General features: G+C 40.7%; 1 protein-coding gene across 1 annotated transcript in view; it reads left to right on the top strand.

Moving 5' to 3' along the window:
• WDR64 (WD repeat domain 64) overlaps window positions 1-11,316 on the top strand; it is a 110,798-nt gene that overhangs the window by 23,927 nt on the left and 75,555 nt on the right. The window contains 4 exon segments of the mRNA XM_081822886.1: window positions 1,352-1,454; window positions 4,224-4,327; window positions 7,837-7,866; window positions 9,094-9,204. Of these exon segments, the coding sequence (XP_081679012.1) occupies window positions 1,352-1,454; window positions 4,224-4,327; window positions 7,837-7,866; window positions 9,094-9,204 (348 nt within the window).

Genomic DNA, 11,316 nt, shown 5'->3' with positions numbered 1-11,316 from the left:
AGAGGTCAGTTTTCTCATGAGTGGTGTGGTATTGATATAATTTATTATTTTTTCCTTCTCTTCCAAGCGGCCTTCTTAATCTAGGCTTTCTAATGATAGTTATAGCTAATATTTGTCTTAAACAATTCTTATGTACCAGACACAGTGCAAAATGCTTTACACACATCACCTCATTTAGACATCAGTTAAAAGAAAAAACCTTGTCCTTTTATTTATTCTACTAATGAGGAAACTGAGACATAAGGGGGTGAAGGTGTTTATCCAAGTTCTGAATGCCAAGTAGTTGTAGAGCTGGAACTCAGACACTGGGCTGTCTGATTCCACAGCACATGCTCTTTGCCAGAGGGCCATATTGTGGGTTCAAATGACACAGTGCTAAGGTGCAGACCAGGGGCACCTGGGTGACTCAGCTGGTTCAGTGTCCAACTCTTGATCTCAGCTCAGGTCTTGATCTCAGGGTCATGAGTTCAGCCCCGCATTGGGCTCCAGAGAGCCTACTTAAAAAATAAAAATAAATAATAAGTTGCAGACCAATACATGACTGCTATATGGATATTACACCAATAAGTGAGGATGAAGAAACCACAATGACACAAGATTCCTGTCCATTCCAACATAGGTCTACTGGAAACTGGCTTCTTTCTCTTTTCTCAATCCTTCCCAGGGCCCTAGATGTTAAATCCACAGGTTTTGTACACATAGAAAATGAGCAGTGATTTCTGAGAAGATGAAAAATGATTGGGGCTCTTATTGGATACTGATTTTGCTGGTGGGAAGAAGGGAAAACACAAGAGAGAATGTCTAGATGATCTTGACTTTCCCACAATGAAATCTAATTGTAGGAAATGATTAGGGCAGTCATTGTGCATTGGGAGATCTGGACGTGGGGGAGGGTAAAGGAAGAAGTAGCACCGTTTGTGAAGCAGCTGATGAAGGAACATAGGTTAAGATAAGTTGCTAAACTGTCAACTAGTATCAAAATAAACAAATGTTGTTTAAAAAAGCTAATAGATGGCTGGGGACCCCGTCTGATGATGGCTAATTTGATTTCCAAACAAATGTTAGCTCTTAAAAGAACTATCAGTCTGAGCAAAGATACCAGCCTGGTACACCGATTCATCCATCAGAAAGAAGAATCAGCAACTGTGCAAAAATCATGTGCCATCAGCATATGATATGTTGAACATAATTAACTGTCTTCTCTTGCTATGGGCAATACCCTGGCCTTTAGAAAGCAAGGTGTTGACCATTCACCCAAATTAAACTTTAAATTCAACCAACATCAAATATGTTACTTTATAGCTAATTTCAAGATATTTTACATGTTTGTGTGTGTTGTTTGGCATTTTAGATCTTTGGGTACTTCTCCTCTGAAGAAGATTCTCTTGCTTCCCAGATGGATGAAGAAAATTTGGTTTTTCTTGTTTCCAGAAAACAGCGAGTTGTAATTTCAGGTGATATTTTTAATTTCCTTTCTAAATTAATATGGGCTTTAACATTTTCTCAAAAAAAATTTTGGAACTAAAACAGAAATTATACCTGCAGTTGAGTTTGAAATATGATCATTGCTCTGAGGGACACTAAATAAGGAATATGAGGGGGAAACAATTCACATTTTTCTGGAAATGTTCAGATCTTGAGTTAAAGCTCTGTACAGTGGCATCTCAATACTGCATGTCTAAGCACCAAATGGAATCACATTTATTTTAAAATTTTCTTAAAATGAAAATTTCAAGTTTTTAGTAAGTAGAACTCTTTCCCATTCTTCCCTAGATTATCACATGGAGGTTTTCCTGATATCTATAAAACTGTGAACTTGGGCCAATCACAAAGGGGGGGATCATCTCAGTTCAAGAAGTCTCAAGAACATATGGCATTTCTTATTAAATTTGATCCTCTCCATCCCTTTCCACTGTTGACACTTCCAGTTTTCTTCCCTCTAAGGAAGAAGTCCAGGAGGAGGAAAGGCGAACCCCAGAATCTGCCCTGTCCTCCATTTCATCCCGGATTCTGAGACGAAGCATGTAGTGTAGATCAGATCTGGTGTTCCTTAAAAAAGCACCTAAACTTACTGCAGTCATTTGTGAACCAAGGCCACCCTTGTCTTCCACCCTTCCTCAGCCCAACCGTTAGACCTCACCAGAGCCTATCCTCAAGCCATGGAAATGATCATCAAAGAACAGAAGCTAGGGGACTGTCCCTGCTGCCACCACCCCTTTGTTGGGGAGAGAAGGGCCAGTGGGCAGGGGAGACATGTAGCTGGCATCCTAAGTTAGAACTTTGAAAGCATTTCTCTCAATGGCAGTTGGGTTCTGTAGTTCATTATTCACTCAACCAGTATTTGCTAAGTTCTGCTCTGTGACAGGTACGTTTCTAAGTGCTGGGGACACAGCAGTGAACAAAAGATCATAAATCTCTGACCTTGTGGTATTTACATTCTAATGGGGAGTAAAATATATAATGTGTCAGATGGTAATGTGCTATAGAGAAAGAATGAAGTAAGCAGGTTGTGGAGAAGAATAAAGCAGGAATGTGGGGATAAGTTGGTTTGGAGATGGGAGCATGGTGTTGGAATTTGAAGAGGGCAGTGGGGAGACCACCCTGAGCAGGGGCTGAGAGACCTGGGGGGGTTGCGGAGGAAAGCCCAGGAAGAGAGGGCAAGTGTGGGATTAAGTGTGTGGGCCTGGGGGTGGGGGGGAATGAAGAGGGCAAGAAACCTGCACAGAAGGGAGGCATGGTCTGAGCTACACTTGGAATGTTCATTATGGATTCCATGTTGAAAATAGCCCAGGGTGGGGAGAGTGTAAGCAGAGAGAATGGTGGTAGCTTAGAACAGGACAGTGTTCTTAACCTTCCTTTCATTAGCTTTTCATTATATTATTTTCATATTTTTTTCATTATAGAGATCCCTAAGGAGTCTTATAGACATTTTTTACCTGATTGCACCCCCCTGTACCCCCCCACTCCATGACATTTTAATATGTCAGATATAATATGTATCTGTTTATGTAAGTTTGTGTATCTGTGATTTATACACAAAAGGAGCAAGACTCATTTACATCTCCCCCTGAACCAATCTGCACCCCCTTGAGGACCATATTTTGTCTCTTGAGAATGCATGGATTAGGCTGATAACACTGGAGTATGAGATCCATCCACTTGCTTTTCCTAGGAGTTTACAATTATAAAAACTAATCAGGCTGGAAAGAGGTCCCATATATGTAGTTTTATCAATTCAGTACATAGGCAAAAAAACATGAAGGTGTCCAGTGGTTTTTTTCAAAACACACAAAGAAAAAGCAAAAACAAACCCTTAATAACAATATTAAGGTGGTTTTATTCTTTTATGCCCGAAAGCCTGAGATCATATTAGGTTTTTATTCTGTGTAAATCATGATGGTGACAGCTCAAAGAAAGAATTCCTGAGAGATGTGGAAATCTCAGAATAGAATGATTCCAAAAGATGTTCGGAAAACATGTTCTCTGCAAAATATGTGGCAGGAGGATGGGTGTATATATATTTTCTCTAGGAATTCATGCACCACATTGAATTGGAAAGTGTCATAGATTCAGATTAGTATCTCCGGGGATAATTAAAAAGCAATAAGATGTCCATCAATAGATGAATCGATAAAGATGTGGTTCATATATACAATGGACTATTAATCAGCCATCAGAAATAATGAATACTTACCATTTACATTGACATGGATGGAACTGGAGGGTATTATGATGACAGAGACAATTATCATATGATTTCACTCATATGTGGAATATAAGGAATAGCACAGAGGATCATAGGGGAAGGGAGGGAAAATGGAGTGGAAAGAAATCAGAGAGGGTGACAAACCATGAGAGACCCAACTCTAGGAAACAAACAGAGGGTTGCTGGAGGGAAGGTAGGTGGGGGATGGGGTAACTGGGTGATGGACGTGAAGGAGGGCACGTGATGTAATAAGTACTGGGTGTTATATGCAACTGATGAATTATTGAACTCTACATCTGAAACTAATAATGTACTGTATGTTGGCTAATTGAATTTAAATAAAAAAATCATTGCTAAAAAAAGCAACAGTTGCTGGTTTTTATGGTTTTATTCTACTCTACTTTTTAAGCAAAAAAGTAAAAAAGTTGTTTGCTTACTCTTTTCTTTTTAAAAACAAACCTAACAAATGAGTTTTAGGATCTTTACTGCTGAGAATTGAATATTATGTTGTTGACAGGTAGTAGAAGACGGGATGTGATTAAATGCATTGTCAAGATCCCTCAGTTGGATTTACTAATAACAGCTTCTCAGAAAGGATTAATAACAGTCTTTAATAGCCAGGTAATTTGACAGCTTTGATTCCCCCCTCTTCCCTCCTCCCTTCCTCCTTTCATTCCTTCATTTGTTCATTTGTTCTTTCCTTCCTTCCTTCTTCTGTCTATGCCTTATGCATATTTATCAGGTGCAACAGAAAACATAAACATATTTCAGAGTTATTCCAAAAAATAAAGCCAGATGTTGCTAAAATGAGAGGATTGCTGAGCCCTGGAGCAATTTTTGAGATTTTGGTAATTGCATTTGGCAGTGTTCCTCAGGGAATCTTTTTTTTTTTTTTTTTAAGATTTATTTATTTGTTTTAGAGGGAGACAGAGCACAAGCAGGAGGGGCAGAGGGAAAGGGAGAGACAATCTCAAGCAGACTCCACGCTGAACACAGAGCCCAATGCAGGGCTCGATCCTACGACCCTGACATCAAGACCTGAGCTGAAAACAAGAGTCAGAAGCTTAACCAACTGAGCCACCCAGGCACTCCTCAGGGAGTCTTACTGAACCATGTGGCATCAGCATAATTAAAGGGTGATCTTGGATAACTTCTTAGATAAAATCAGAAAAACTCACAAGCCAAGCGATTTTGTCATAATCCTAACAAGTATAGAAGGTCCCAACAAGAACCTTGGACTTGGAGTTAAAAGGGGCTCACATTCTGGCTCCTCTATTTTACTAGCTATGCTGTTAAATAGGAAACTTAATAAGCCAACTTACATGTTTTCATGCCTCTTTTCACATTTATGAAATGAGGACACCAGAACTGGTCCTCTTTCCCTCAGAGGGTTGTAATGAATGTAAATGACACAAGGAACATAGAAGCCCTACATGAACGATCAATCCCCATGTCTATGTAGGGCATGACTATTATTGTCTCATAGTTCTAAATTTATAAGTTTTGGGCTTCCACTTCCAAACTATGAGAGATTTTATTGGAATGTATAATGATATACCACACAGTATTTCATTATGAAAATAAAAGTGAATATCAAAAAGTAAATATCAAAGCAAATAATTCCAATTATTAGTTCATTTCCAAGAGACAATATCAAAGCAAATAATTCCAATTATTAGTTCATTTCCAAGAGACAAGCTTTATACAAGTAAACTATATTTAAGATAATCATTACATGATTAAAATTTCCAACAGTAATGTTTAGCCCTTCAGGGATCAGAACAGCGGGATTCCGTCAGAGGAGCAGGCTGCCTGGGCCCCGGGGAGGGGCGGTGGAAGGTTGCTGGTGTGGATGTGGAGTCTGGCATCCCTGTCCAGCTCGGACACTTGCCACCTGTGCATGTTACCCATTCATCTCCATGTCCCGGCTTCTTTTCTCATTCAGAACTGAGGCTGTTTGAATTAATACGCACAAAGTGCTGAGTTAGCATCACTGTAAGTGCTCAGGAAATGTTGGTAGCTGCAATTATGGACAAATGGTGCGAAAACAAAACTGGATTGCCTCATATAAACATGAAAACATTCCTCGTTCTCTTTTCTCCTTAGTGCCTCATTTCCCTTCTCATTTTCTTACCTTTATTTCCTCAAAAATAGAACTAGGATGGAATGTAAAGAACATGAGAAGAAAAATAATGATCTTCATAATGAAATAGTTTGGGATCATGTGACATAAGTGAGGTGGCATTTTCACTTTTCCAAAGACATCTCTCTCACGCTCACACACACTCATTCACACGTGTTTAGAGGTGCACACATGTATACTCACAAACACACTAACACATCTGTTTCTTACAAAAACCATGCAATTGGAGAGAAAAAATTGCTTAAAAATTACTTGAAGATTTGATACACCAGGAATAAATAGTATTTTGAATGTTGCATGTCTTACAAATAGGATGACACATTCTGTGAAAAAATAATAGGTAAGGTAGGTCACAGGAAAAATTTATTAAAAGGTAGTCATTAATAACACAAAATATCTTATAATAGGTTAATCCATAATTTAGGTTTCCTGTAAAGTAGAATAAACACAGTTAAAGATTTTCAGTGTTCTCGAGAGGGCTTGGTGACAGAGACTGTAAATGTCATTAATAAAAGTTCTTGCAAAAAAGGCTAGATTTTCAAAATTTAGAAAATATCCATAAGGATTATATAACTTTTAAAGATGATAAAAGAAATTTAAACATGTGCTTTCCACTAAGGATGGAAGTAGAGAAATAGGAGAGGAAAACCACAGGAGTTCTATTTTCTGCTCACCAATTTCCTGAGGGCACTTAATTTTTCCTATCAGAAAAAAGTCCCTGGTTGGAAAAGCCTCTTTGAACTCTTCAGATGAAAGACAGTCTGAGATAACAATGATGAACAGTTTCAGTGATCTAATTTACTTTTCCCTCTTTTCACATAATCTATTCCTTCTGGGCAGCCATTTTCTGTACTTTTCCCAAGACCACATGACCATGCAAAAGAAACTAGGTTGTTAATAGACTTCAAATACTAACCTTGACCTTGGCAGCAATTAGCATGCCCTAAGGGGAGAAGAGGCTGCTCAAGTACATTACAGCTCTGCATGGAATAAATCTATGATTCTCAACCAGCACACTACCCTGGCATGAGATTCATGCAATAAATACTTATCCAGTAAAAGAGGAAGCCCACTGGATAGAGTGTCCTTACCTATCTTAGGAACCTGAGAGATAACTTTCAAATGAAATAGTATTTTTCCCCCCACATCAAGCTGTATTCATATTGACCTAGTTAGCATCTTGGCCTACTCTTGCCATTGTTGTTAGTATTATTTTGCATTCCCAATTTTTGATATCCTATGTTGCTCTGAATAACTAAAGAAGGGGAAGCAGTTTGCAAACAGGGAAAAATCATTCATATAGTGTAAGACTCTAAGAGAACAGTCATCAGCCTTAAAGACAAGCCACAGAAGCACCAACCAACCATGTCCAAAGCGAGCGGTGAACACAGAGCCAGGTTTTTGAAGGAAATGAGAAACGGAAGAAACTCACGGAAGGTAGAAATGAGGGGTGAGGGGCGCCTGGGTGGCTCAGTCGTTAAGCGTCTGCCTTCTGCTCAGGTCATGATCCCAGCATCCTGGAATCAAGCCCCACATCGGGATTAAGCCCCGCATGGGGATCAAGCCCCGCATCCGGCTCCCTGCTCAGCGGGAAGCCTGGTTCTCCCTCTCCTACTCCCCCTGCTTGGGTTCCCTCTCTTGCTGTCTCTCGCCCTCTCTGTCAAATAAATAAATAAAAATCGAGAGCCGGAACACAAGCAGGGGGAGTGGGAGAAGGAGAAGCAGACTCCCCACTGAGCAAGGAGCCCGATGCGGGGCTCCATCCCAGGACCCTGAGATCATGACCTGAGCCGAAGGCAGATGCTTAACGACTGAGCCACCCAGGTGCCCCAAATAAATAAATAAAATCTTAAAAAAAAAAAAAAAAAAGAAAAAGAAATGACGAGTGAGATTAAACTGTGGAGATAATGTGCTCTTTTAGAGCCAACATTCTCAATTTTAATTATAGTGCCAACTAGCTTTCATTATTCTCCTTCTTTGTTTATAGATGAGAGTCCAGACCAGCACCAATGTCACGGTAAGTACATTTTGTAAACTCCTAATGAAGTCCGATTTGGGACTGTGGTGATGGTTGCTCCATAACTAATCACAGTCTCAATGCAGTGTCCAATAGGCTCTAAGAATGTTTTCATATTATAAGTCTACTGACTAGGATCAAAACTAAACCTTGAGCAACAGCGGACGACCCTCACCTTGCTTGCTGAAGTTAAATTTATTTCAGAGACGCACCTGGAGACATTACTCCCTGGAAGCTTCCATTTAAGTCTCACCAAAGGTTTCCTGAGCGCCCCCTATTGAGGAACGAAAAAAACCGACACAATCCAAGTTGTGAGAACAAGTAAAGGGCCAAGAGAAATAATTTGAAAACGTTGTATTGTATACTTGAAATTTGCATAAAATTTTTGAGTCCGATTTTATTGAATCCATATTGCTAATTGGGGACGTGAAGTTGCAGTAGCTGCAAAGCTATGATGAGTTGCTTTCAGAGTCCCACGATGGCTTTGTGAGAGATGGAGACATGCTTGCCTTCTCACCCTGCTGACATGCACTGAATGCCCTGAACTGCACAGGAGGGCACCAGGCCACTGGCAGACGAGCCTGCCTTCTCTCTGAGCCTCTGAGCCTTTGCTTCTAAGGCTGAAACAAATGTTAGAATTCCTAACGTAGGTCTGAAATGCATGCAGCGGGAGTGTCTGACATGGTAGGCACTCCTAAATGGGAACTGTTGTTCTTGCTTCATCGTGTGTCATTGACATGACAGATTCCACCCATGCCAACTTGGTGACGTTAGGCAACGCAAGACAAACTCATCGGGCTCAACTTGGTTATTGACCAGATGATCACTAAGGTCTTTTCTAGCTAAAAATTTTATGCATGGGGACAGGGCCAGAGAACTGGCTTAATCCAGCCTCCCCACGTCCCCGGGAATAGGTGTTCTCAGGAAAGTGAGGAGTGCACAAAGACGCCTACTCTGCTGGTGACTCTGTGCCTCCAGGGAGCTGCAACAGGCATGAGCTCATCATTCTCCAGCCGGTGGTGCTGAGAAACTCAAGGTGAGGGTCAAGGTGCGAAAGATGAGAGCGTCTCCTCCAGACATCAAAGAAGAGACATTGCAAGGCTCCCCTGCAAGGAGGGGGGCAAAGTGGGGCTTTTCATGTAACTAACCTACTCTTTAGTAACCATCGCCATGGGACTGACCAAAACATATTAGCCCCCCTCTCCCAATTCTGTATTTTTCCCTCAGGACACCTCCTGGATCACAGGATGTGATTACCTCTCACAGCTGAAAAGAATCGTTGCCACTACAGAAAGGACCATCATTGTCTGGGATTATAAAGCTCAAGGCAGTGGCCAGGTACTGTGCCAACAAAAATGCTCCAAGTACTAAGGTTGTCTTTTCCATCCTGGTAGGATGTGAGCAATCCACTTCCTCTACTGAATGTCAGTTCCTCATATATAAAATGAGGGGGTTTAACTAATAGAGTTCATCATTAATTTTCTGTGAGGCTAATTAAAAAGGAAGATTCTTTCCATTTGGTGCATATTTAATTTGGTGATACTTGTTTTGTTTTTGAGAGAGAAAGAAGATAATTCTTTCCTTCTTTCATACCCTTCTCTTAATTCTAGTATTAGCTTTTTGATTATGCTCATGTTATCAAGTTCAAAGCCTTTCTCTTCAGTTCAGCTTCATTTGGTAAGAAAATTACTAAAAATCAAATGACTAATTCTAGCAAAATATCTAATGGGGCAGATGCCAATGTTATTCCTTCAGTGGCTGAGATGTTACCACTTACGTAATTTACAATATTTATCGAGTATTTACAGACATATAGAAGTAATGAACGTGTTCCCTGCACTCAAAGAAAACTCAGTCTTGAAAGATCTCATAAAAAAACATAATATATAATATAATGGTACAGCAAATTTTACAGTAAAAAACCAAAAAACAAAAAAACAAGAGCAATAGGAGTTCAGGGAGAGGCAAGATTATAAAAAAAATGCCCTCAGGAAGTGGGCTGACTCTGAAGGATGAGGAGGATTCAGAAATAATTAAACTTCCTCTGTGCCCTACTTGTCCCTAGGCTCAGTGAAAACCCAAACTTCTCATTCCTGTGTCCATTGCTATAACCGGCCAGTGATGCCAGGATGACTTTAAAGAATGCGGATTGTTGCCTAATGTCCTTTATTATGTGATGTGTACTGTCTTATGGTCTGCAGTTTGATTGCAACCTCTTCTCTGTCCAGCTCTCTCCAGTTTTCAGTCTTGCATTTTCAGCCCCATAGAAGCCTCCAGTTCCTTGAGAGCATCCTCGTCCACTCCCAGTCCCCTTCCTCTCCTCTTTTTGCTTTCCTGCCTGCACTGCCTGGGCAGAGATCATCTGGGCTGAAGCCATCCCCACTTTCCATTCTCTTAAATCCTTTGAAACTCTAGTCCTGTTGAGATGTGACAGCCTGTCTCTGCGCCTTCACGGGGGCTCAGCCCTCCTGGAGAAAACACGAAGCCACCGCTCTTCAGCATCACTACAAATTCAGGGTCCTCAGACTCCTCTGACAGGGATTCACTGGCTTCTGTCAACTTCTTTCTTGTCCTTGCCAAGTTGCTTTCCCATCCCTGGCAATATTCCAAAAGGCCATTACTGTCCTCAGGCTCTCTCCCTCTCAGCCAAGATGGACTTGCCCCTATTTTCCTGAGAAATTTGAATCTATGAGGCTTGTCCTCTTCCAAATTCCAGCTCTGCCACCTACAGCTTCATTGAGGACACCCTACTTCGTTTCTTCCTTTCTCTCTCTGGAGGCAAAATATCCTTGCATCCGTCACTCCCCTTCCCCCCTGCCTCGTGCAGGACAAGGCTCTTCCCTTTCTATCTTTTTGACATTCATCTCTCTTTCTGGGTTCCTCCTTTCAACCGCCTCTGAATCTTTCTCTGGACCAGTTCCTGTGCCAAATCAAAGGTCACCTTCCCAGACCATGGGACCTACAGTGGCTTCTCTGGTCATTCTTTATCATAGCACCTTGCTTATTTCCTCAGTGCACTTCCCATGATCTGAAATGATCTGCTTTTTTTTTTTACTTGTATTCCTGCATTAGAATGGTAGTTCCACAAAGTCAGAAACTTGTCTTGTTCATCACCGTATGGCCCATGCCTAGAATAGTTCTTGGCACATCGTAGGTGCTCAGTAATTATTTGTTGAATGACTGAATGAAGCTCTACATATGTTCAAATCTCACTCATTCTAGAGGAAACAAAACAAAATAATTTTAAAATATCTTTTTCTTCTATCTTAGGTAGAGACTCAATTCTGGAAGAGCCCTGGCTATATAGCTTAGTGAACCCAGCCCAATAGCCCAGGGTCACCTTGACAAATGCTTGCTGAATATTTCTGGATAAACTTGGATGTTAGGATATGTTTTTCCTGATAACTTCTTGTGACATAATTGGGGTGTTAATACTTGATTTTCCCTTTC

The sequence above is a fragment of the Leptonychotes weddellii genome, chromosome 6 (assembly GCF_054177405.1).
Source record: "Leptonychotes weddellii isolate Sample4059 chromosome 6, ASM5417740v2, whole genome shotgun sequence".
NCBI classification, from domain to species: Eukaryota; Metazoa; Chordata; class Mammalia; order Carnivora; family Phocidae; genus Leptonychotes; species Leptonychotes weddellii.
The sequence above is the reverse complement of the archived record's forward strand: the minus strand, read 5'-3'. Positions and strand labels throughout refer to the sequence as shown.